The sequence below is a fragment of the Crinia signifera genome, chromosome 6 (genome assembly GCF_055691185.1).
Source record: "Crinia signifera chromosome 6, ASM5569118v1, whole genome shotgun sequence".
NCBI classification, from domain to species: Eukaryota; Metazoa; Chordata; class Amphibia; order Anura; family Myobatrachidae; genus Crinia; species Crinia signifera.
Window position 1 is genome coordinate 246,638,539 of NC_139222.1, and position 27,758 is coordinate 246,666,296.

Consider the following 27,758-nt stretch of genomic DNA (forward strand, 5'->3'; position numbering starts at 1 on the left):
TGTCGTTTACCTGTTTGCTGGACTCCGAATATACGCAGCGCAGCGATTAGTTCTGAATCGGGCCCCAAGAACAGAAATGCACTAAATAAAATGGCCGATGCCCCCACTCTTGGAATTGAAACCCAGCCCAGTATGAAAATAGCCTTATAATGAAAGATTTTCAGCAGTCTGAATGTATTGTTCCGTGTCCTGTGCTCAGTCAATATATTGCTCAGTGTCCCGTTTTCCTCTGCGACCAGAGATAGTCACTGATGAAAAGGAGACTCTGCCGGGGGAGCCGCAGGGGGAAATCGCTGATTAGGGGTCGAACACGGGAGCGTGCACCCGGCGATTTATCGCCCACAGCGCATACAAATCAGTGGCAATATGGTTGCTCAGCGATATGTGCTTATAATCGCCCCATGTGTACACAGCTTTTCAGTTCCTGAAAATCTCCTGCTCTTTGGAGAAAATAGCTCAGTGTGTACTACTACAGATCTACAGTATCTGACAGAGATTTTGGCAAATTAAATTCTCCTAGTGTGTATTGGCCTCAACACTCCGTTAAAAGCAAGGACATAAGATTTTGTGTCTATGCCTTTTTTATTGGAGATTTTTAAAGCTTTTGTGTTCGAGCGCTTAGACATAGTTATCTATAATAAATGGATATTGAAGCCCAACATGATTATATTGGTGGCAGATCACACACACACACACACACACACACACACACACCCCACCCCCCCACCAGGCAGCATAGTGCTCTTTCATATACTGGTAGATGTGACTCTTGCAGTGGTACAGTACAGAATCCTCTTCACCTGCTCAATGGTGAGACCTTTTTAAGCCATTACTGCTAAGGATCAAAGTTAAGATTTATTACAGTGGGAGAAGCTTGGCTCGGTGGGTCGGGCATTCGCTCCCTCCCCACCGTGGAATGTTTCTCTTGTGGAATAGCCGAAGAGACTGGCTTTAGATGAGAGGCCAGCTGAGGTGTCTGCAAGACAATTCTGTGGCTGATTACAAAGTCAGATGTGCTCTTTTGGCATTCTAAAAGGGAACGCGTCAAGCCAGTGACAGTATCTGTGGCTGCTTTCCAGCGCTCCCAGCATGCCCCTCTCTGCATGGGAAAGGATGGGCTGTTGGGAACCTACTAGTGAGCGTGTGTTAGGTGTCAGCCTATAGTGGGGGGCACTCATGACTGCGGCATATATTGTACAGTGGAGATGTAATTTCGTATTCTTCTGGTCTCAGCCATTGTACAGCTGATTCCTGTCGGCTTGATGAGGCGTTGGAGATATTTGCAATGACTTTTCTAATATAAATAGATGTAATACTCAGTGGTCTGTCTAGAGCTGTACAAATACATAGTTGAGAATCCAGTTAAATGCTACAGTAAATCACGTTACAAAGTATTCTGCAGAATCGAAACCCTGATTTGTGTAATACAATGACGCACCAGATCCCCTAACGGGAACCGTTTTTTTTATTTTTTATTTATCACCAGGAAGCAACGCTATACCGCACAGCAAATCAGCATCTGCATCCCGGCTTTTCAGCCGATCACAAATCTTGGGATAAACCCTCAGGATCTTGGATCTGTTCCCCAGCAGCGCTATGATTGCGGTACTGTGCATGCAGTAAATCACACAGATGGGGCCTGTGCTGCAGGATTTCTCAGTGCATCGCTCCCAGTATTATTCCTTTGTGACGCAGCAACATGATAGAGTGCAGCAGAGAGAGCCAGACCGGCCAATCACGTGGCCTGTGCTTGGCAGCGCTTGCAGCTTCGGATCTGACCTAGTCAGAAACAAGAGCCTGTGTTAACCGTTTCGGTGCTGGGGAATACAGGCATTTGTTACTGTGCATTGATGGTTTTTAGCCTGTTTCTTTTGTGGTATCTTGATCTGTGAGTGGAGAGAAGTCCGATAACCAACCATAGGGAGTTTAGCATTCAGATCAGACACCTCCCTTCCCAACTCAAAATTTTCTGCACACTGCTTTTTTTTTGGGGGGGGGGATGAATTTGCTCCTGTCTGTATGCATATCCCTCGCACGCTGCCACGGTTACAGCTCAGGTGACCAGTTCCCACATTGAAGGCCTGGAGGGACGTGGGAACGGACTTGGGAGTTAGATGGAATGTTCATTAGAGCGGCGTTCTGGAATGTTAGATATGCAGTACTGGAAACCATCTGTTTTGGGGGTCCCAGAACAATGGCATGCAGACACTTGGGTCCCAGTTTAATAATGATACGCGCCACTGTGCTACAGTGTGTGGTTACTTATTAGATAGCTGCCAATATACTGCTCGGTCAAAAGACGAGCACCTGACTTTTATACAGTATGATGTCATCAGAGACCACCTGCTCTGGGGTCCGTTTCATTACTCTGCTTTACGGTTTAATTACGCACTTCTCCGAATATATGCACTCTGCGCTCCAAATGTATGCCTCATATTTTAGGCATACAAAATGTAATAAAGGGTCGCCTTTATTATGAGGTTATTACCTTATCCGCGTACATGATTGATTCCATACTATTCTATACGATTTTAAATGTGCAATTGAATATTAATGCAAAGATATTCAGCTGAATTATTTATTGAAATACTGAGCAAGTATTTGATGAATAATTGGGAGAGTAGATGTTGCCGGTTGCAGACACTAGACCCCATTTCATTGTGTAGATGGAAAAAATATCTTCTGCTGCCGACGTTTAGAAGACAAAGGTAATGTATCAGGAAGTTATTGCTGAAACCTGAAAACCTCTCGATTCAACTTTTTAAGTCGAGGGAATATAATCATGAGAAAACGGGCACATTGATTAGGCTTATCATTAAATACCCATCATAGTCTCCATTTACTTCAATACACTTCTCTCATCAATGCTCCAACCTCTTGATTCTGTTCAGGAAAAAGTACAGTGATTGGTCCTCAAACCAGTCCTGTAGAGCAGTCATGACATTGTCATCCGATGCAAAAGTCTTCACATATATGTGTTCCCTGAGCTATGGAAAGGGAAAATATGATACCAGGGGCCAGGTCTGGTGAATGGCGGTGGGGAAGGGGCTTGTGTCTCCCTTTTTTTTTTTTTCTTCTTCTTTTGCTGTACACGGTTTCAACGTCAACTGGAGGTCCGACCTCCGAGTTGGATCACCTCCCAGTGGCGCGGAACGTAATCATGTGATACATCATATGTAGAAGGACCACATGCAATCCTGGGCGGCTCAAGGGGATTCAAATGCGACGACTTCCCTAAGAGAAGTTGCATAGTGTATGTGGGCCTTAAGACCTCAAGCACATACATCCACCTATTGAATATGCGGTGACATCTACTACTACATCCGGAAACAGACTTTTGGATATAGATATAATATAGTTCTGGAAGTGCTTGGTGGAATCCTATCCTTATGCTTCACAATAGGAGTGATGCATTTTAATTATTATAAATTGACATTGATTTTTTTTTATTATTTAACTTGTAAGTTCGTCCAACCAATGCTTAAGGTATTCTCTTATTTAATAATAATAATAATAATAATAATAATAATAATAAATAAATTCTCGTCTAGTGTAGGAGGTGTCTTTTTTTACTACCTAATATAAATGGGAGTGATGACCTCACCCAATAGTCATATAAAGATGTTTTTTTTATCTGGTCATTTCTACTATTTTATTTGACCAAAGTGTGTTGTTTTATAATAATAATTCTTTTATAATGCAACCATGACTTGCACATCCCGGTGCATGTTTAATGAGGGATATGTTGCTAAGACAACGAGCGTTCCTCTTTGCAACGTAATGTGAGTGTCCTTGTGGAGAAAGAAATCCCTATTTGGAAAGCATTGTTACTTTATGCCATCTTCCAGAGTCACCAATCTTTATTGTAAATGTAACAATATCCTCATGAACACACCTCTCCGTGCTCTTTCTTTGATCTAGGTCCTTGGTGCTAAAATGTATAGATATCGTTTTTTTTATGTTATTGGAAGTGAGAACATGACCACAGCAATCGTGCGCTGTACTAAGGGTTCTACGTTGATTGCACAACAGCCAGCGACAAGCCAGAGCCTGTTCATGGGCATTTAACAATAACTTGCCTGGTGCATGATGCTTATCAGTTGCTATATGACATATACATTTCTCATATAGCCCCGAATGTATCATCTATGTGTAACTGGTATTTCCCCTCCCACATACACAGCTCATACTGCATAGTCCTGTAGAGGCGGTGGCTGGTTATACTCCAAGCTTTTAATATTATTCATCTGCGTGTAGAATGCAATTGTTATTATTTTACAGAGAGATTAAGCACAACTCCCCCCCCCCCCCCCCCCCCCCCTGAAATTAATCCATTAACCCTATGTGTATCCTTTCAGGCTCTCTTATTCCAGAGATAGATATAAAAATAAAATCTGTCCCAACTGTGCAGTATTATTGGACTGCGTCTTGTACCAGAGATTAAATGGACCTTATTTTGAAATTATTGCAACATTTTTATTGAGAATGTACCATGTAATTTCTCAGCAGATGACCTCAAAGGACAGATATATACAAGGGTCATTTGCAGTAAATTAAAAATAGCAAGTAAAAAAAATATAAGGTGAGTTTTTTTTCAATTTTTTTTAATGCCATTGGCAAAGTAGGGCGCCTCAAAGCCTCATTGGTGGTGGTGATGAGTGCCACATTCAATGAGAATGTCTTCCCGACAAGCCAGATTCTCACATTTGGAAACCGGAAGAAGTTGCTCGGAGCCAAATACGTAGAATAAGGTGTATGGGGACTAAATTGGAAGACCAACTGGTGTAATTTTGCACAGAATTATTTTATTTTTTGTTAATTTTTATGGCAACTGCTAAATTGCAAATGACACACCTACCACAGGTGAACAATACTTCACTTCTAGTAGCAATTTGGCCATGGGGGAGGGGTTTATAAGAGTGGAACTTTCCTGGTGTCCTGTCCCCCAAACAAATTGTGGTGCCATCCCATATAAATGTATCAAACGACCCTTCTATCTCGTTATAAAACTCTAAACATTTTTTCAAAGAAAATGTTTCATTTGCTTTACAGAATAAAATTAGGTATTTTTAGATCTAATGATTCAGCAAATTCAAATACAGTCAGTGCATTGTATAACAGTTTAGAAGGTATTGTATATTTGTCGTTTTTAAACTTATAGTCCTTTTTCTGCTGCAGCAACAACCCAAGTTATTGCCGGGACTAATTTCAGTGATATAACTAGAGGTATACGAGCGCTGCCATCACAAGCGCAGGCTTTGGGGGTCCCTCTGTCGAAGCTAGCAAGTTGTATTTTCGTTGCCACAGTGCCACCTCAATCTTTTTAAACTATACAACTTTTAAATCTTACTGTATAGCTGTATCTATAAAATTGCATTGTAAAAGTGTATATAGAGCACAAGTCAGGCAGACCTGGAGGCCCCCCACCTTTATTTTTCACTAGGTGGAAAGTGCTTTTAAAAGTAATGTAAATGTAGGGTTAAAAAACAAAGCTGGCTCATTTTTATTTCCTGGGGTGTGGTTTTGTAGCCAAAATTAACTTTTTCAGTTTTTTTTTTTTTTGCCTTTAGTGCCAATTCTATTTCCATCAGAGCAGCTTTTCTTGGAGTTGGAATTTACTGTCATTAATAATCTTCTGAAAGTTGGTCTCTGGTGACATCATATTTTTTGAACTTTTTTTTTTATTATTAGTTTTTTAGAGTTATCATATTTCCCACCCTCAATTTATTTTCCTTAGCCCTTGCTGTGCTTCCAAGCGGGCGACGTCCGGTGCAGGCAGCGGCTTTCTAAAAGATTAATCCTGAGAACTTTATAGCCGCTCTCCTCAGAATCTGCTGTGGGCGCTGTGCCGTGACAGACTTTGGCTCTAGCTGAAGCCAGTCCTGAACCATGACTGGGGGCGGCACTACGTTTTTTATTTTCATACCAGCCGTTGCTGTAAGCCAAATTAAATTGAAAGTAATGAAAATAAAGACGTAGTGCAACGTTGTGAACTTATATTACATCTTTGCCCTGCGACAAAGCAGAATAGCGACTTGAGGGTCTTTCTGCAGAACGTGACCTTTGCAGGGGTTCTCGTCTGTGTTCCTCTAGTCTAAGGGTTTATATTTCTCAACGCGATGGTTGGTGTTGTGCATAGAAAGGTGATTGAGAGTTTGACTCTGAGGTCATAATAATGGAGAATCTCACACGTTGAACTCTGGATGTTTGTTTTGCTATTAAAAGGAATATAAATGACTTAAAGCAGATTCTTGGATTAGTACTAATGTTTGTGATGAATGTCAAGGTTGTTGCTGCCTTGGGTTAGCAGAGACCTGTGCCAGGATCATGAGTAACTTGAATAGATTTTGTAATGAAATATTACATTTCAAGGGTTGATGGACTGTACTTCAGCAGTGTGGTCTGGTATTGGGAAAAATACTACACTATTTTATTAACAATCTGTTATGAATAATGCTGTAGGATTACTATGATAAGCCTAGGTGTCAGAACAGGGGTGGGGGGGGGGGGGGGGAGAGCAGTGGGGGCTTATTCTCCACCCCACCCCCTAAACATTTGAGAGGCGCCAGTCCCAGTACTGTGTTGTGGGGCACTATCTAGGATTACCACTGGCAGTGTATCTATAATATCTGGACGGAGAGAACACCCTTTTCAGCTGCCTCGTTTTCTCCCTCCCCACAACCCTTCTTCACCTGCTATCTGGGCCCTTCTCCCCTGCACCTAGCACTGACCCTACAGTGTGTGGCCTAGTCACTGTGGACCCCTTCTGTGGGACCATCACCCTTCTCACCTCCCACTTCATATGATCCTTCCTCTACCCACCCCCCACCCCAATTTTTCACTTCACTCCTCACAGCTAGGACTTCTCCCACCCCCTCTCCCCCCTCACAGCAATCCACCCCCACCCCCAAAATGTCATCATGTTCAGCTGAAAATTTACCTTGTAAGATGGAAGAACCAAGTCTCACTAGCTGGACCAGGACAGGCCAACCTGTGGCTCTCCAGATGTTGTAAATCTACAAATCCCAGCATGCCTTGACACCGTTTGAACACTCCCTTATAGCAAAACTGTGGCAAGGCATGATGGGATTTGTAGTTTGACAACATCTGGAGAGCCACAGGTTGGCCAGGCCTGAGCTGAACTGTTAGGCCATGAGTTGTGGTTAAGTGGAAACAAAAAGTTTTTATAACTGGTCCCAAAAATATAGCAAGCGCTAGATGCACTTTTTTGATGTTAGATTGATGGCGTATAAATAGTAATTATAAAATGTTTCTCTGAAAGCAAAGATTGTTTTGCCTTTTTATATGTACACTGATAATCACCTCATCATACAAGTCACTGGTTCTTATCTGATTTTGATAATGTGTAAGCTTTAATAGATAAATTAGTGGAGTAACACGTTACAGTATAGTTCTAGTGTCATTACTTATATTGTGTTAGTAGGTTATACAGTTGGGCTGACACTTTCAGGTTAGGATTACATTTATTGAGTTGCTACTGCACAATGTACTTCACACCTTATGTCAGTTGGCAAGCCGTTGGGAACGGCTAATGGCTAGTCAGTTTGTGGTTTAATGGCTTGTGTGATCCCCATCTTGTATGCTTTGACTCAGACGTTTGGATGTAAACTGGTAGTTTCATGTAAGCCACAACCGTTTTAAGAAGTGTGAACAAATTCATTTTTAAACTTCTTTCTTTGTGATAAGACAACAGAGCCTAATTTTGTAGGTTAACACTGTGTTTTGTACCTTTTATGCACTGTTTGATTGACAAGTCTGACAAAATGGCTCCCCACTTATTCTGATCTATTCATTTTCCTCTGTAGAAGATGCTCATGAAACAGCAAGACCGCCTGGAGGAGCGTGAGCAGGACATTGAAGACCAGCTGTACAAACTGGAGTCTGATAAGAGACTGGTGGAGGTTAGTACAGGCACCCAATGACATCACTGAGAATTGATTTGCTGCTTTCTCTCTACTAACAAAATGGCTGCCCACACACATTCATTGGTTCCTGGCAAACTGGCTGTATTCACGTGTGTGTGTGTGTGTGTGTGTGTGTGTGTGTGTGTGTGTGTGTGTGTGCTGCATGGCACCTAGCACTGTATGCAACCATTCTTAGGGTATTTTGAAGCATCTGTGAATTAAAATTGGTTATGCTACTGATTTGAGTAAAACTTGGTTATGAGGACATACCGAATTTATTCTACTGGATTTTTTTCTAGAATGTTGTATTATTATTGTCCTGAACTGTTATTTCTTAAAAGGGCTAGTAGCCTTTTTTTACACCACTTCAGAATGTACTGTAGTATGGTACCTCCTTTTGTGCTTAGGTTCTGGAGGCCAATCGGTGGTGTATCTATAGTTGGCCAAGCTTTGCCCAATTGTCAGCTGGCTAATCGGACAATAATTGGTAGCGTTGCACCAGTTATAATTTTTTTCGTCCATGAAAAATCTTGCGGCATGCCCGACAGACCAGTTGTATGGCAATATGAGCTAATTGGTCTGCCTGATTGTGCATTTCATCTGACAGTGTATGGCCAGCATTATAAATGAAAAAAATTGATTTAGGATGAATTGTTCTCCATTTTGTGTTCTGAAGATTGGTGAAAACGAGCCATTCACTGGATAAAGTAATCATTTTCTCTTTTGGAGAACTGCAGCCTTCTTTTAGCAATAGAAACCTACCCTACAAAATAAGGCTTTCGATACTTCTCAATAGTTTGGCTTTCCTAGTGCCCAAGTCCTATACAACAAGAGCATAAAGGCTAAAGCACCTTACAACAGAGACTGCCCTGTGTACATCATGACACTATTTTTGCTTTATTTTATTCAGTCTTTAATAAATTATTTTAATAAAATCCCAGTCAGGGCAGGTTGTCAGATTTATGTCTGTCTCCACTGTTTATTGCAATCTTCCGCTACTTCTGGTGGCAGGGCAGTCTGATTGGCTCATTGATACTGGTCTCACTGATGTAGCTTCTGCCACTGCTTATATATCAACACAAAAGTCCATGAACTAAGAGGCATCCTCCATTATTATCCCTTTCTACCAGCTTTTATTTTATTCTTCCCCTTGCTTTGATCCACTGTCATTATCATTTATAATTGATAGCGGTTTGAGGGACAGACCATTGTCTCTGGGAACAGAAATGGAGTGTCAGCAAAACTGCTATTTAAATAGATGTGAATTGTGGAAAAGCAATTAATTTGAACTGTCACTGGTTCAATGAGGTGATTGGAACGGGCATATCTGTTACTGGAAGCCACTATTTGTGAGTAGTGGAGATAGGGCTGGGAAATGGAAAATAATGGGTCCTACCCTCTCGGCGATTTGGTCATTTAGCTTTTTTACATCTCCATTGTTCTCTGCAGTGCAGTGTGTTACGGTTTCATCAAAAGGACCAGAATCCATCATCCTTGAATGAGGTTTATTTATGTACTTATTTGCAGTTTCTTATATAACACAGCATATTCCATTGCACTTTACAATTGGAAACCATGATTAAACAAACTGGGTAGTAACAGACCGATATGGAGGTAGGAGGGCCCTGCTCGCAAGCGTATAATCTAAAAGGGATACATACGGAAAGGAATCTATAGCGATTAGATATAAATGCTACAGGAGGTTATGTGGGTTCCAGAATATGAGAAGTTTGCCTGAAGAGGTTAGTTTTCAGGGACGACTGATGACTTGTTCTCGACAAAGGCAAAACCCCCCCAAAACATTTCACTGGCGAGAGATTTTTATTGTTGTAATGCAAAAAAATGGTTCTAATATAATTTAAATCATTATTCCAAAAGTTGTGGGTATATTGGAACAATGAGCGCATATGCTGTAACTTCTTACAATCAACTGCGTAACAAATACTGTCCTGGAAATTTCGTAAATTTGGCCTTCGTTTTTAAAGATATTTTAAACCTGTTCCTAATACCTCTTCTATAATATATATAAGCGTAAAACCTGGGTTTTTACACTTGTACTTACAACATCCAAGGTTCAACCTTTTGTCTGATAATGTCTACCCGTGTACGTACATAATCCCGAGTCTAGTATATGTCTGATTAGCCAATCACTTTTTTAAAGCAACATGGGCATTCCACCTTCAGAAAACTTCTAATGTATTTTTGTTTTTACATAATCTTTTAATACTTTTAACACTATTTTTTGTGTACAACTTTTGTCTGTGTTCTTCGGCAAGGTCAAAATATAATTATAGAATAGCTTTGGGGAAGTTTTGCCCAAAACACATTCATTTCAATAAATGTAAAGGCTTTGATGAAAAACGTGAATGTATCCAAGGGAGTAAAGCAGTGTTCTTGAAACGGGTTTGGCTGCAGGTGGTAAACTTGTTAGGGCACCTGTCACTTTGTTAATGTGTTACGGTGTAACACGCTGGGGCGGTCCTAATAGCGACAATGATTCTATTCATATCACCAAGCAAACAACTCTATCTTGTGTGCTCTTCTTCAGGAAAAGGTGAACCAGCTGAAGGATGAGGTTCGGCAGCAGTATGAGAGACTGCATCAGATTCTAGATGAAGACATGAGGAAAACAATGGATATTTTGGATAAGGCTCAGGCCAAATTCTGCAATGAGAATGCAGCCCAGGTTCTGCAGCTGAATGAACGTATGCAAGAGGCCAAAAAACTACTGAGCTCTGTGCAGGTCATGTTCGACAAGACAGAGGACATTAACTTCATGAAGGTACGTGCTTGTCCCACTTAAATTTCACAAGTTTATGAATTTATTGGCAAACATAAAAAAAGGTTTACTAAGAAAGCCTGTGAGACTGGGGTCTATGGCCTTTGGATCATTATTCCCATGATTCTAGTTATAGACATGCTTCCTTAAAGGATTGACCAAAATCCTTGAGGTTCATCTTTCTCGCGATCAAGGAAGATATCTGCAGAATTGTCACACGTTGCTTGCTGGAGATGAGTTTAAAAATCTGGTGGATACATTTGGGTAACTTTCAATCTTTAGCGGGGTATACAATCCCCGCCGATATTTCCGACTGGGGGAAATCGGGCCGGGTGCCTATTAAGTGCTGTCTTGCCCGACAGCATTGAAGAGACAGAACGGGCCCAACTTTGAAAGTTGGCGGGCCCGTTTTGTCGATTAAGGCCGTGAATTGTCGCGATCACGTCTGAATCTCGACAATTCACGGGCATTTATGTGGACACACCCCCTTTTGCCGATTGCCAAATTTGACGTTAAATCCCACCTGGCGATATGTTGTTGAGCAAAACGAAAATGGTCCATGGTCACGGCTGTCCGGACGGATCGACAGTCGTGACCTGGGATTGAATACCCCCTTAATGTCTAATCCAGTGGTTCCCAAATTGCGTGCCCCAGGGTGCCTCACGCTGATGAACCAGGACCAAATCAAATTATTCATGGTCCATTTTTAATGGGCAAAGCCAGGGCTGGTAAACGCCAATCATAAAATGTGACAAACTATAACGCAACCCTGACTTCCACGACATAGGACCTATAAGCACAATTTACTTAATGAAATAATTTTTACAAAATTTCTTAATAAAATCATCATCAAAAGAAATTCTAATACTCTAGGTCACAGTGTTTCAGAAATATTTGGGAACCACTGGACTAATCTATGAAATCAGAACAGCTACTGCTGTGGTTTGAATTAAGTTACTGAGCATTTGAATGTTTGATTTACAAGATATATATTCAGTCTCTTTCATTTTAAACGTAATCTCTGGAAATCCTTGTCATCCGAACTGTGTTAGTCCTGTAACTGTTGGCACCATTTAGGTTGTGGCTTTCAACATTTAAAATCCCAGTACCCGTAGTTATCAAGCTCGCGCTTTCTAAGGTACTTGCTTTGGTGGTCTGAAGCTGCTTAATGACCCAGAAATGAGCTTGGCTGGCAGAAGCTCTACTGCAACCAATTTGGGCAAATGATCCCAGCGCAAAGACGTAATTCAGGTAAAGGTAGTTGGGGGGCTGGGTAGTTTAAGAAAAAAGAAAGTAAAAAAGAAAAAAAGTTTACTAGTCTAAGGTCCCTGACCCTCGTGACTGTTAGATTACAGACCAACGTGATACACCTTATCTCTGAATTTCTTATTAAATGGATGTCTGTTTTGTAATGAAGTGGGTATAGAATTCTACCATTTTTTGTTAATGATAACTGGATAGTTTTGATCAGTGGAAATCAATTGCGTTTTTTATTTTTGTAATAGCAAGTATAAATAGTAAGATTAAATGGTTGCTCCCTGTTCCCACCTCTGATGCTTTCCTTCTGGAGGTCTGCAACTGGGTGTGGTATAGGGTTCCGACAGTCGGGATCCCGACAGTCATTAGCCCGACGTCGGGATCCCGACTGACCGGACTCAGACAGCTTGGCGAGCGCAACAAAGCCCCTTGCGGGCTTGCTGCGCTCGCCATGCTGTTGGCACGGTGGCTTGCTACGCTCGCCACCTATTCTATGCTCCCTCTATGGGGGTCGTGGACCCCCATGAGGGAGAATAGCCGGTGGCCGTCGGGAACACGTCTGTCGTTGTTTTAACAGTTCGGATCCCGACGTCGTGTAAATGACTGTCGGGATCCCGACTGGCACCCCTGCAACTGCCTTGAATTTTCATATGATACCTTTTGGCCATGCCCCCTGAATGAACAGCTGATTTTGGGGTAAATAATGTATTCAGTTTTTATATGACATACTGTATTATAGTTTGAAAGCCAGTTGTTGCTGGGATAAACTATGTACACCATAAAACCACTAACTGGCTTTTGTTTTTCATTAGAATACAAAGTCTGTGAAAATTTTGATGGACAGGTAAGATTAAAAATTTGTAATCCGGCCATGTTATTTTATACTGCACATGTGCTTTGTTTAGCCTGGGGGATTAAAGGCAGTACGCAATAGCAGGAGGATTGCAGATTATACTGTCTAGGTCTGTGTTACGAGTAGAGATTTACGATGATCTATGCAGTGCAATGACATTATTTGATAATTCCGAACATTCATAATTATTCATTTACAATTAACTAATGACTGGCTAGTTCCACTGACCTATTCCAGTGGTCGGTCTGCAATCAAATGCTGTGTATCTATGTATTGCAATCAAGAGTCCACTTGAATGAGCATTGATAATGGAATGACTTCTCCAGCAGGTCTTCTTTTATCAGTAATCCTGTTCCTGGTTGGGTAATCCTCCATGTTACTCAAAGACTAAATTGGTTACCATTGACTTTCCCTGCCTTATTTTATTACAAAAAAACAAAACCCAAACAAAGCTTTAATTGCACTTTAACAACAAAATTGTAGATCTAAATCAGTTTAGTGCAGCATCCCAGCAATACTGTAATCTATGCAATGTACCGAAGCTTTGCAGCAGATCAGCCGTTTTTGTTATATGATCATGCAGATAAGTGAATGTTGCATGACTTGCATGTACCATATATACTGGGGAAACGGAATAACAGTCACTTTTATTTCTTCTGTGTGCGTAACAGGACTCAGAACTGCACTGGGGGAGGCCTTCCTCCACCTAAAATTGGACATCTGAACTCCAAGCTCTTCCTGACAGAGATTGCCAAGAAAGAGAAGCAGATGAGGAAGATGCTAGAAGGTATATCTTGGTTTTGATTTTCTCCCTCGGGAGTCGCCTTTGCCCCTCCTTTACACAAAGCCAGCAGTCATACTGAAAAATGACAGACCTAAGCTTGCTCGTGTGTTTGCCCTGACATTACTCTGAGGCGAGGAGGACACATTCCTGTGTGTGGTTCCTCATTATCTCCTCCTCTATGCTCTGTATACAGAGTCATGGAAGCGGATGAATCAGATTTCAAGGCTGCTTTTACACGAGTACGACATAAGTATACATCCATATTTTTAAATGTACAGATATATTCAAAAGTAAATAATACTTGGGTGGTCCATCACCGTTTCGCAGTTCCTTGTGTTGGCCTCGTTCCTGTGAATACAGATATTTTTTCTTATTATAGGATTTATAAAGATGTGCATTTTTTTGGACTGGTTGCTTTGCCATGGTACTTACAGTTGTGTCGGCCCTCATTCTTGCATCATATGTGACTATTCGCTACTATGTGATTTGTGAAAATAGTGCCTCCAGCAGGTACTCAAAAAGCAGACCAATAAAGCTTCTAAACGTTTTTTTCATTAGGATATATTTGCATTTTTTTTAGTACCTCATGTAACCTGACCCATATGAAGTGAGCCAGTCTTGTGTCCAAAAAAAAAATAAAAAAAATCACGCAGACAAAATGCAATTCTCTTTTTGTAGGTTCTAGGCTCCACTTGGTACATTAATCCACTTATGAAAATAAACTCTTGTCCTACACACTCCTCAATCAGTGCAAACAGGAAAATCAGTCTTAAAAATTGTTTTCATGAGGAAAACAAAACCCTAATGTAATACAATTATGCCACAACATTAAAACCTCCTACCTGATACTGTGTAGAGCCCCCTTGTCCCACCAAACAGCTCAGACATGTTGAGGCTTGGATTCCACAAGACCTCTGAAGGTGTCCTGTGGGATCTGGCTCCAAGACGTCAGCAGCAGATCCTTTCAAGTCTTATAAGTTGTAAGGTGGGGCCTTCATGGCTCAAACTTGTTTTGCCATCACATCCCACAGATGCTTGTTTGGATTAAAGTCATTTAAGGAATTTGCAGGCCACATCAACACCTTAAACTCTTGTCAAGTTCCTCAAACCTTGACTAGTCTGAAGCTATATAGACTCATAGGCAGCAAGATGCGACACACTGTGTTTTGACACCTTTCTATCATAACCAGCAGGCCGTGTTGCTGGTTTACCAGTTGTCTACACATCAAATATCAGCATGTTTTAACCACTTAGCAGCTCATGGGTCTTCAACCTGTGGCCCTCCAGATGTTGTGAAACTACATGTTCCAACATGCATTGCCACATTTTTTCCTATAAGAGCATGCCAAAAAACCTCAGGGCATGATGGGACATGTAGCTCCACAACATCTGGAGGGCCACAGGTTGAAGACCTGTGACTTAGCTGTTACTTTCATATGTGTGCAACCGGAGCCAGCAGGTCCCGCTGTGTTTCCCCACTGTATAAAGCACATATCTTCAACCTGTGGCCCTCCAGATGTTGTAGAACTACATGTCCCAGCATGCCCTGACAGTTTTGGCATGCTCTCATAGGAAAAAAATGTGGCAATGCATGATGGAACATGTAGTTTCACAACATCTGGAGGGCCACAGGTTGAAGACCCATGGTAGAGGTTATCTGTTCTGCACAAGTGTAGAACATACTTCTGCTGCCTGGTAGTGACCGATTGCTGACATTACTCCCTTAATCATGCCCATCACTGCCTTGCAAGCGGCATTACATGGGGAAGGTATGCAATGGAACTAAAAGTACGGGGAGAGGAACATAGATTTCCTCCCTAGCACGTCTATTCTGATCTCTGCCACTGGAATTTTATTACCACTATAGAGGTGGGGGAAGATAACACTGAGAGTGTTATTTCTTTTTCTAATTTTTACATTGGAGGCCTATGGACAAGGGGAGGGGAAGAGGGGGATGAAACACCCTGTAAGCATATATTTTTAAAATAAAATCTATATTAATTAAAACTTTCACATCAACTGTGAGAAGTGGTTGGATGCTCTTTTATACGTTTTTTTTCCCCAGATATTCTACATTTGAATCTTATAGCTTCTGTACAAGGCTAATCTTTTCAGTTGGTGTTAAGTTACAACCACATGGTGCAATTTGAGCTTCCAATTTAGACTAAATAATCAAATGGGAAGAATAATTTGTACAAATCTCACAGTGTATACTTTGCGATGCCGATGGGTGCCCTATGGAATTGGCAACAAAACTAGACTGTGCAGGCAAGCCACTTTTGATTATATTGTATACAGTCTAGTGTTCTAGTAATGTCAAAATCATCCATAGTCAACATCTCAAGTAAATATAGTCAATATTGTATGGTTCTGGGCTCTGGTCAGTTCAATGGAATTGTATAGTTGAAATTGTACCTAGCCAAAATCTCACCATCTGCATGAACCTTTTATGGTGGGTTGCAACAAATTAAGGTAATGACCAAATAAGTTTCACAATTGTAAAATTGTGCTCTATTGTTATGTGCTCGTATTTCGGCACTGATGATTTTAAACGTGTGAATGATGTGTTTTGTGTTTTTTTCATGGTAGATGAAATGGGAACTGGTATATGGAAATGAGGGTTAGCTATAAATAGCAAAAGTAGAAAAGCAATGTGGTATATTTGATGAACTCATATCTAGAATTTCAGGAACTTTACTACTTTTAAATGGTGAAATTATGCATTTTGTTTATTAGAATATTATTATAGTTCTTGTATAAAATAGTAGACTTTATTTAAGCTTTAATGGGTCCTGCAAGGTCAAAACCTGACCTGATAATATTGCAGCCCAATTGATGTGTAATGTACTTTAACCCTTTAAAAAAAAATTCTTGCAATTCAAACAGTCTAGTTTAAAATAATTGTAATTTTTTTTTTTATTAAAAATGGTCTACATTGAATGTTGAACAATGTTAATGTTGTTATTTTAAAGTGACTCACCATTGGATCTGCTACTAGTGCTAGGGCTGTTGAGCCTGTCTAGGCGATGGACCTGAAAGGCTTAAAACCTAGTTTATAACATTTTATTCACTTTTTGTTTCTCTTCAGGACCATTCAGCACCCCTTTGCCATTCCTGCAGAGCATTCCCATGTACTCCTGCAACGTCAGCAGCTCAGGGGCAGAAAAACGGAAACATTCTACTGCCTTTCCTGAAGGCAGCTTCCTGGACCCCGCATCTGGAACTGTTAGTGGCCAGTACATAAGCCAGGGGTCTTCCACTGGTGAGGGCCAGTCGGCACAAGCTATGGTGCCTTGCAGCTCTACCCAGCACATTGTCGGACTTCCTAGCGGCCCACAACCGGTCCACTCCAATTCTGTCTTCAATCCCTCCCATTACCCCAACAGTTCCTCATCTCAGCAGTCTGTGCTTTCCCAGTATGGGGGGCGCAAGATATTGGTCTGCTCTGTGGACAACTGTTACTGCTCTTCGGTGTCCAACCACAGTGGTCACCAGCCATACCCAAGGTCTGGCCACTTTCCATGGACAGTCTCCTCCCAGGAGTACTCTCATCCTCTTCCACCCACTCCTTCAGTAACACAGTCTCTTCCAGGACTCGCAGTCAGAGAATGGATTGATGCTTCCCAGCAGCATGGGCGTCAAGATTTCTATAGGGTCTACGGACAGCCTGCCGCAAAGCACTATGTCACTAGTTAACTTCTACAGCAGGCTAGCCTTGTTCAATATGCATTATGAAAAAGATGCCCCCCAAACATGGAAAAGAACAACCTGTACTTCGTTTAGTGGTGGACAACTTATCCACTTCTGAATATAACTAACATAGGATTGTTTTATATTTTTTGCTTTTAATTCCGATATTCCTGAACAATGGCGTATGCCATCCCATATCTAGAATAACTGTTATTTTCCGTTTTTTTTTTCCCGGGTGGAGGGGTGGGGATTGTTTTAAGTGCTTTGAAGCTTCTACTGATGTTTATCATTTGATGCAAGCAGTTTTTTGGTGTGTTTTTTTTTTATTATTTTTTATTTTAGTTCTTATCAATTTTAGATGCATATGTTGCTTTAGATATAAGCTGTTTCATGTGATAGAAGTTTTAAGTTAAAAGGCCACTTATCATTTAGATGCTTTTTTTTTTTTTTAATGGTATGTTTTTTTAGATATGTGTAAATACACAACGAATAGAAAATTAGTGCAAATTACACAAAAAAAGGGAACTATAAAGTTTTGTTTGCAGGGAGAGAATATGCCGCTCCTACAGGTTTTTAATCATGCAGTAACATGATGGACATTATACGATTATGGAGCTATGACCGGCAGGCACATTCTGATCTAGAACACCAATGAGTTTATGGAATATTATATTTCTCTCTTCTGTACCTCTACTTGAAGTCTAACCTATGAAAAAAGACTATTTCTATATTTTTAATATGTTGGAAATGAAAAAAAAAAAAAAGCAGGGTTGGGAAAATGTGTTAAAACGATAAATGTTGTACATAAATTAAGAACAGGGTAAATTTTTTTTTTTTTTTAACTTTGATCCTATGTAACTCATTGAAACATTGAAACTAGCAAAACTATTAAAAATACAAAAAAAACACCTTTTTTTTTTCTTTTCTAAATCTACAGTTTCATGGACCAAGATAATAAATATATATATATATATATATATATATATATATATATATATATATATATATATATATATATATATATATATATATATATATATATATATATATATATATATATATAAATAAATTTTCCCACATGGTAAATGGTCTTTTAGCTTAAAAGGTAATTTCTTACACTTTTTGTTTAAAGTTTTTTTTAACATTCCAATTGTATGTTAAAAAAAAAAGTGCAATTCAACATTTCCTTCACTTAAGAAGAGTAGGTTTTGCTTTGCAGATGAAAAGTATAATTTCTGGATTGTCACAACCATAATACAAAAAAAAAAAAAAAAAAATATCAGAAAAAAAAGAACAAAAATATAAATGACATAATGTGTATTTATGTACAGTGTAAGGTCCAGACACTTCTGTTTTCTTTTTCTCTGCAGCATTAATTAATGAACCATTTAATGCCATATTGTAATATTACAGCAATAAGACTTTGTACTGTATGTTGCTAAGGGACTTTAATGGCGCGGAAGAACATTTGCTTGGAAAGCCACCTGAACGATGGACACCACTTGGACATCTAAGCTATGGAATCAGCAAGTTCTGCATGACGGCAGACAGTGCGGCAATGCGCTCCTGTGTTTTCTTGCCTTTTTCTATATCAGTGTTGGATCTGGAGGTAACTATCATACCATGCTCAACTTAAAGCAGCAGTCCCGCTTACTTGGTCAAAACAAACAAAAATGAAATAAATCTTTTTATAAACTAAACGTTGCCTTCTTATGAGCTTAATGACTTATGGGAAGAGTTTCCCGAATTTGGATGTGAAATTTTTCATTTACCAGTTGCTCCTTTTTTTCCGTAAGTGTGGGAATTGTACAATATTTGATATTTGTAATAATTGATTTATGTGTTTCAGTGAGCTTTCTAGTACCTACTGGATTTGGTAGCATAATTTCCAGAGTGATGGTTCAGTCCGCAAAATGGCTGTCGTATTTGTGTCAGCCTACAGAAGCGCTTTTTTTTTACTGGGAATGGCTGTTCAGAGCACAAAGCAAATAGGTGTATAATTTCCACGATTAGTTCTCATCGGTCTGTACTGCAGACTTCCAGTACTTAGTGACCGAAAATAATGCTGTTTAATGTTGTTACATTCACCTTACTCCAGTTATATTGCATTGTGTTCTTGTGCAAGACACAATCCTCTGTTCAAGCTGGAATACAGAGGATGATCTTTGACGTGCTCAAGGTCCCCCACCATGTAACATCGTTTGGCTTTCACTTTAGTGCGTGTAAATATTTATCACTGGATTCTGTGGGACAAAATGACAGCCATTTTGTGTGAACGTTCAGTAATTGTGTCATGAGAGGGTTTATAAATATTTTAAAGTGTTTTACACCCAGCAACAGAAAAGCCTTAGTTTGCCCCAGCATTATAAATTTAATTTTTAAATATGAGGCACACAATTAAAATCTGCCTTGGGATTTCTTCCACGGACCTCAAAAATTAAATGGACGCATTTTATAGAAAATAATAAATTTTGTTTTACTTGGTGAAAAAATGTCTAAAAAAAAAATGGGTACTCTTTACCTAGCCCACGATGTCCATCGCGGTCATCGGGGGTAAAAAATCGCGGCCATCGCATGCACTAAAAAAACGGGTGCGACGCGATGCCCGCGATTTCCCATAGGGATCAATGTTAAAAGTGTGATTGGACGCGATTTTACTGTTCAATGCCTCAATGCCCGCGATTTTTCCATAGGAAACCATGTTAAATGGGCCACAGAGCCCTAATAGTCCCCCTGAAGTCTGAAATGGCCCCCACAATTGTTAACGCCACCCCACGATCAACGTGAACCCGAAGCGTGGCGAGCGCAGCGGTACGCGTCCTCCGACCTTTTCATACCCCCACTATCCACGTCGGCGTGGAGTTGAGAATAGAATAGTGTGGCGAGCGCAGCGAGGGGACGCGTTTACCTGTGAAGGTATCCGCAGGGCTCGCTGCGCTCGCCACGCTTCGGGCTCGGTGGCTCGCTGAGCTCGCCACACTATTCTATTCTCAACTCCACGCCGACGTGGATAGATCGCAGGCATTGAACAGTAAAATCGCGTCCAATCACACTTTTAACATTGTTCCCTATGGGAAATCACGGGCATCGCGTCGCACCCGTTTTTTAGTGCATTTGATGGCCGCGATGCCCGCGATGGGCGCCGTGCTAGGTAAAGAGTACCAAAAAATGTTCGTTATCATGCAAAGTTGAAAATACAATCCAAGGCACGGACCGGTAGAGCAAAAATTGGGCTATTTTCTAAACTCTTACTAAAACAACACTTAAACATTACCAATAGAACATTTCTTAAATCCTATAACTTGGAAAACATATCTGCTGTAAGAGCGGAGAAGTGAACCAGTGGATAAGTTGTCCTTAGCACCAATCATCTGCCTAGCATTTTATAGAATGTATTTGGTAATTACTTCCTCAAAGCTGGCTGATTGTTATTGGAATCTTCCTCACTTCCACCTGTCAATGCTGGTAAGAAATAATAATGCTTGTTTGTCTATTGCCATTTTGTTTTTGTATACTTTATATAACTGCACCCCTTCTGTAGTCCCCAAAAAAAGATCAGGGTTGCAATATGTAGATCAGGGTTTCTCAACCACAGTCCTCAACGCAAATCAACCAAACAGGTATTAAGGATAGCCGTACTTGAGCACAGGTGGCTTAATTAAAACCTTGGATTTGACCATCTGTGCACAAGCCTGGATATCATTAAAACTTGCAAAGTCCCACACACACATCACTCATTTTTTTTTCTTCAAGATATCCCTCAGAAGGGCCCATCTGAGTGATATCCTTAAACAAATGTACAAAATCGTTAACAAAGTGTGCTCCCATGCAACGACCCTCCCTGTCATCAGAACATGCAGGTCAATTTTGCCTTTGTAGCAGACGACCTGCTAGTTAAACAGCCACATGTGATGTCACTGTCGAAAACTGGGCAGGGGGAAAATCGCTCAGTGTGTGTATGCACTTTATTTCAGGTAAAGGTGGGGGAGAAGAGGTCCCCACCTATTTGCTGACCAACCGGACATACCAAATTAAAGAATTCTGCTTCAAAGGTGGTGTTTTAATTAAGAAAATATGAAATATTAGTTGCTGGTAATGTAGATATGATTAAGTCAAGAGCATGCCCGTGTCTGCAAAAAACAAATCCTGTAATTATAAATGTCTAGACAGATTACTAAACTGTTTGTTGCAACGAGACTCGCTCTCTTCCTGAAGTCCATTTTTAAACCTTTATCCTAAATATGCAAACATTGCAAATAAATGCTATCCAAATCTATATATAAAAAAATGTACATTTACTTAGCCGGCGGCCTGTATGCAGCTTTGTGTAATAAACAGGGTGGTAACCTTCATATATTTCCTTCCTACCCAGCTGTTTGGACAGCCACGGCATTATTACGCAGTTCGCCTTTTTATCACATCACAGCAGAAGTCCCGTGTTAACTTCCTACTTAACCCTTTTGAGTGCCAATTGAATTTGTCAAAATAGATGTGAAAATTGTCGGGCAAGCATTTTTATTCGTCATAACGGCCTGTAACGTTGTATAAGAAATATGTTTGCTTCTTACGCATTTTTTTTTCGTTTGAATTTATATAACAAATGTGGCATTTTTAACGGATATTTAGCTCATCTCGCAGAAATTTTGGCAGCCAAACGGTTAAGCTTACATCATCTTTCAATTGCTATAAAGGACAATGGAATTTGTTGTCATGGTTATTTACCAATAAAAAGCACATCTTTAAAACAACCAGTGGCGGTTTTTACCTATGAGCTGCAGGGCTGCAGCCTCCCAGGTAAATTCCGCCACTGTGTGAAGCTAGATGCAGTCTGTGAGGGATCAGTATGAAATCCCGACGGTGGAAATACCAACAAGGGTGGCTGTGGATTTCCCCCCCTTGCGGGCTCGCTGCGCATACCACGCAGCGGGCCTGGTGCCTCGTTACGCTCTCCACACTAGTATATTCTCCCTCTATGGGTGTCGTGGACACCCATAGAGGGTCAAAGTGCCAACATTGCGGCGGTCGGGATTCTGCATTGGAATTTCGACCGCCGGGACTTTGACCACATCCCGTCTGTGAGACTGCACTGGCTTCACTGTGACTGGCAATGACTTCCTATTGGAAGTCTGACCTGACAGTCACTAAAAGCAGACTCATTGAGAGGTGTTCCCTCCCTCAGAGATGCCTGTCTATGCACAGCTGCGGGGCAGACCCTAAGATGGGTTCTGCGCAGTACCGCAAACGATACTGCGCATTCGCCGGACTGGAGACCGTCAATACAATTCTGCAGGTCTGCTACTGAAGCAGCCTCATAGAGGCAGGGGCCAGCGCATGCGCACGTCAGTACTGAAGATGCTACTGCGCAAGCGACAGTTATCGGTACAAGAGGATGGCGGGGACCTGCAGCAGCGGCACTGGAGGGTTGGTCGGGCGGTGTCTTGGCAACCCCTCTCCTCCGAGGAGGTAAGAGCCGCCAATAGAAAATTACATTGGCTTGTGGGGGAGACCTATCAAAGCTTGGAGTACTAATCAATCAGCCTGTCATTTTTCAACCAGCTTGTAAAATTACAGAAGTGGACAGGCTTCTTTGTTTATCTCCGACAAACATTCTTCCATTTACAGAGGTCACTATGCTCTCTGGAACCTTCAAAGCCGCAGATATTTTTCTGTACCCGTCCCCAGATTTGTTCCTCAAGCTAATCCTGTCTCAAAGGGCTACAGACAATTCCTTTCATGCTTGGTTTATGCACTGTCAAGTGTGGGACCTTATACAGACAGGTGTTTGCCTTTCCAAATCATGTCCAATCAGCTGAATTTACCATATGTAGAATCCAATTAATCTATAGGAACATCTCAAGGATAATCAGTGAAAACGGGATGCACCTGAGCTCATTTTTGAATAATATAAATCTGATGTTGTGGAACTACATGTCCCAGCATGCCCTGAGGTTTTTTGGCATGCACTTCTAGGAAAAAATGTGGCAATGCATGTTGGAACATGTAGTTTCACAACATCTGGAGGGCCACAGGTTGAAGACCCATGAGCTAGACTCAGAGCCTCCCCACCCACTGTACTCACCGCCCACTGAACTCACAAGGGCCTTGGATGGTGGGATAGTTTTTAGTTACTGATCTTGCTTATACAAGTGATTCAATAGCTTTATTGAAAGATGTCAAACCATAAATCATTAGCTGTTTATCCGCCTTACATATTACTGGAAATCCCTGGTGTTCGCATATCCCTATCTAAAGATATTTTTTCATTCAAAAAACAAAAGTAAGACACGGTCCCGTGTATACACAAGGTGTGTCTCAGTTCTGTCACTTGGTGAGTTTGCGGCATTTTTAGAATGTTTAAATTCTTTGTCTTTGGATAATTTGCTTGAAAAAATATGGATGACGGATCTGACTACACGCTTAGCCGGCCAGGCTTGCTGACAGACAGAATAGGCATAGTAAACAAAGGGGAAAGAGCGGTGGAGCCAAATGTCATTACAGCTGAACAGTGATTGATGGGAAGGTCAGTTTCTGAGTGATGTGAAATAATATGTTTGAATAAACAAAATAATGATGTTGTGCAGCCATCTCTTTTGCCGCTATAAGCTTAATTCCAATGCTCAAGGCAAGAATAAGCCAGCATTAGCATATGGTGGCCTGAGATGTTGGTCTTCCAGCACACTGACACAGGGACACAGAGGCACAGAACAATGCCACACTGTCACAGGGCCACATAGACACAGAACAATGCCACACTGACACAGGGCCACATAGACACAGAACAATGCCACACTGACACAGGACCACACAGGCACAGAACAATATCACAATGACACAGGGCCATAGAACAATGTCACACTGACACAAGGCCACAGAGGAACGGTACAATGCCACACTGACACAGGGCCACATAGACACAGAACAATGCCACACTGACACAGGGCCACAGAGGCACAGAATAATGTCACACTGACACAGGGCCACAGAGGCACAGAACAATGCCACACTGACAAAGAGGCACAGAACAATGCCACACTGACACAGGGCCACATAGACACAGAACAATGCCACACTGACACAGGACCACACAGGCACAGAACAATGTCACACTGACACAGGACTACACAGGCACAGAACAATGTCACACTGACACAGAGGCACAGAACAATGTCACACTGACACAGGGCCACAGAACAATGTCACACTGACACAAGGCCACAGAGGAACGGTACAATGCCACACTGACACAGGGCCACAGAGGCACAGAACAATGTCACACTGACACAGGGCCACATAGACATAGAACAATGCCACACCGACACAGGGGCACAGAACAATGTCACACTGAAGCAGGGCCACAGAGGCACAGAACAATGCCACACCGACACAGGGCCACAGAGGCACAGAACAATGTCACACTGACACAGAGGCAATGAACAATGCCACACTGACACAGGGCCACATAGACACAGAACAATGCCACACTGACACAGGACCACAGAGGCACAGAACAATGTCACACTGACACAGGGCCACAGAGAGACAGAACAATGCCACACTGACACAGGACCACAGAGGCACAGAACAATGTCACACTGACACAGGGCCACAGAGACACAGAACAATGACACACTGACACAGGGCCACAGAGACACAGAACAATGCCACACTGACACAGGACCACAGAGGCACAGAACAATGTCACACTGACACAGGGCCACAGAGACACAGAACAATGCCACACTGACACAGGGCCACAGAGGCACAGAACAATGCCACACTGACACAGGGCCACATAGACACAGAACAATGCCACACTGACACAGGACCACAGAGGCACAGAACAATGTCACACTGACACAGGGCCACAGAACAATGTCACACTGACACAAGGCCACAGAGGAACGGTACAATGCCACACTGACACAGGGCCACATAGACACAGAACAATGCCACACTGACACAGGGCCACAGAGGCACAGAATAATGTCACACTGACACAGGGCCACAGAGGCACAGAACAATGCCACACTGACACAGGGCCACAGAGGCACAGAACAATGCCACACTGACACAGGGCCACATAGACACAGAACAATGCCACACTGACACAGGACCACACAGGCACAGAACAATGTCACACTGACACAGGACTACACAGGCACAGAACAATGTCACACTGACACAGAGGCACAGAACAATGTCACACTGACACAGGGCCACAGAACAATGTCACACTGACACAAGGCCACAGAGGAACGGTACAATGCCACACTGACACAGGGCCACAGAGGCACAGAACAATGTCACACTGACACAGGGCCACATAGACATAGAACAATGCCACACCGACACAGGGGCACAGAACAATGTCACACTGAAGCAGGGCCACAGAGGCACAGAACAATGCCACACCGACACAGGGCCACAGAGGCACAGAACAATGTCACACTGACACAGAGGCAATGAACAATGCCACACTGACACAGGGCCACATAGACACAGAACAATGCCACACTGACACAGGACCACAGAGGCACAGAACAATGTCACACTGACACAGGGCCACAGAGACACAGAACAATGCCACACTGACACAGGGCCACAGAGACACAGAACAATGCCACACTGACACAGGACCACAGAGGCACAGAACAATGTCACACTGACACAGGGCCACAGAGACACAGAACAATGCCACACTGACACAGGGCCACAGAGGCACAGAACAATGCCACACTGACACAGGGCCACATAGACACAGAACAATGCCACACTGACACAGGACCACAGAGGCACAGAACAATGTCACACTGACACAGGGCCACAGAACAATGTCACACTGACACAAGGCCACAGAGGAACGGTACAATGCCACACTGACACAGGGCCACAGAGGCACAGAACAATGTCACACTGACACAGGGCCACATAGACATAGAACAATGCCACACCAACACAGGGGCACAGAACAATGTCACACTGAAGCAGGGCCACAGAGGCACAGAACAATGCCACACCGACACAGGGCCACAGAGGCACAGAACAATGTCACACTGACACAGAGGCAATGAACAATGCCACACTGACACAGGGCCACATAGACACAGAACAATGCCACACTGACACAGGACCACAGAGGCACAGAACAATGTCACACTGACACAGGGCCACAGAGACACAGAACAATGCCACACTGACACAGGGCCACAGAGACACAGAACAATGCCACACTGACACAGGGCCACAGAGGCACAGAACAATGCCACACTGACACAGGGCCACATAGACACAGAACAATGCCACACTGACACAGGACCACAGAGGCACAGAACAATGTCACACTGACACAGGGCCACAGAGACACAGAACAATACCACACTGACACAGGACCACAGAGGCACAGAACAATGTCACACTGAAACAGGGCCACAGAGACACAGAACAATGCCACACTGACACAGGGCCACATAGACACAGAACAATGCCACACTGACACAGGACCACAGAGGCACAGAACAATGTTACACTGACACAGGGCCACAGAGAAACAGAACAATACCACACAGGGCCACAGAGGCACAGAACAATGCCACACTGACACAGGGCCACAGAGGCACAGAACAATGCCACACTGACACAGGGCCACAGAGGCACAGAACAATGATGTAGGCTGTATACACATGCCCATATTTCAGTTCTTTGCGATGGCTGAATGCGCGTTACTCTGGGTAGTAATGATACATTTACATGACAGGGACATGTCAGGAGCGTGTAACAAGAGTTACAACCTATTCTAAAGCTGTGCATTTGCATAGAACACTCCATTATTAATTTTATCTTCAGAAAACTACCATGGGGTAGGTGTAAAGGCTGTTGTTAGTAGTGACTGTGTAGGTCATATGGAGGACTATGCCTAAATATACTTAATTATATTTAAAAATCAATCCATGCTGCTGGTTATTGTATCCTCACCATATTATGTAGCAGATCTCCTCATAGTGACTGCAGGCAGAAGCAGATGGGGTCATGTCATTAATGTTGAACAGGAGTGAATATTTATAGTTGGAATATAAATGTTTGAACGTTTAGGTTACATTAGTCTCTATGTAAAGAAAGAAACTTTATGAAAAAGCCGTTTCAGCGTTCGGCTGTCCTTGAGTTCTAATGTTTCCTTGGTAAACTTTTCCCTTCTCTGCTCAAAACTATACATATCAAGATCTATGAGGGATCCATGTATTAACATCGTTTTTACAAAAATAATGTTAAAAGGTTATTCAAATTTTTTTAGTATCACTGGAATGTATTAATGGAATTTTGGAGCATTTTGCTCCAAATACTTTAATTCACAATTTTTTTAAGTAACCAGATCGCGTTTCCCATACTTAGGGCGGGATGTTATAACATCCGCGGCCCCCCTTCGCCGGACATCGCATTTTTAATAACGGCATATGCTATAACATATGCCGTTAT

General features: G+C 42.0%; 1 protein-coding gene across 1 annotated transcript in view; it reads left to right on the forward strand.

The window, feature by feature from the left end:
* The window catches only part of TRIM8 (tripartite motif containing 8), a 61,693-nt gene extending 43,459 nt beyond the window's left edge, over positions 1-18,234 (forward strand). Inside the window, exons 3-7 of the mRNA XM_083149235.1 lie at positions 7,827-7,922; positions 10,474-10,707; positions 12,774-12,805; positions 13,486-13,601; positions 16,687-18,234. Of these exons, the coding sequence (XP_083005361.1) occupies positions 7,827-7,922; positions 10,474-10,707; positions 12,774-12,805; positions 13,486-13,601; positions 16,687-17,294 (1,086 nt within the window). The 3' untranslated portion in view covers positions 17,295-18,234. The remainder of the gene's footprint in view (positions 1-7,826; positions 7,923-10,473; positions 10,708-12,773; positions 12,806-13,485; positions 13,602-16,686) is intronic.
* Positions 18,235-27,758: the final 9,524 nt, after the last annotated feature.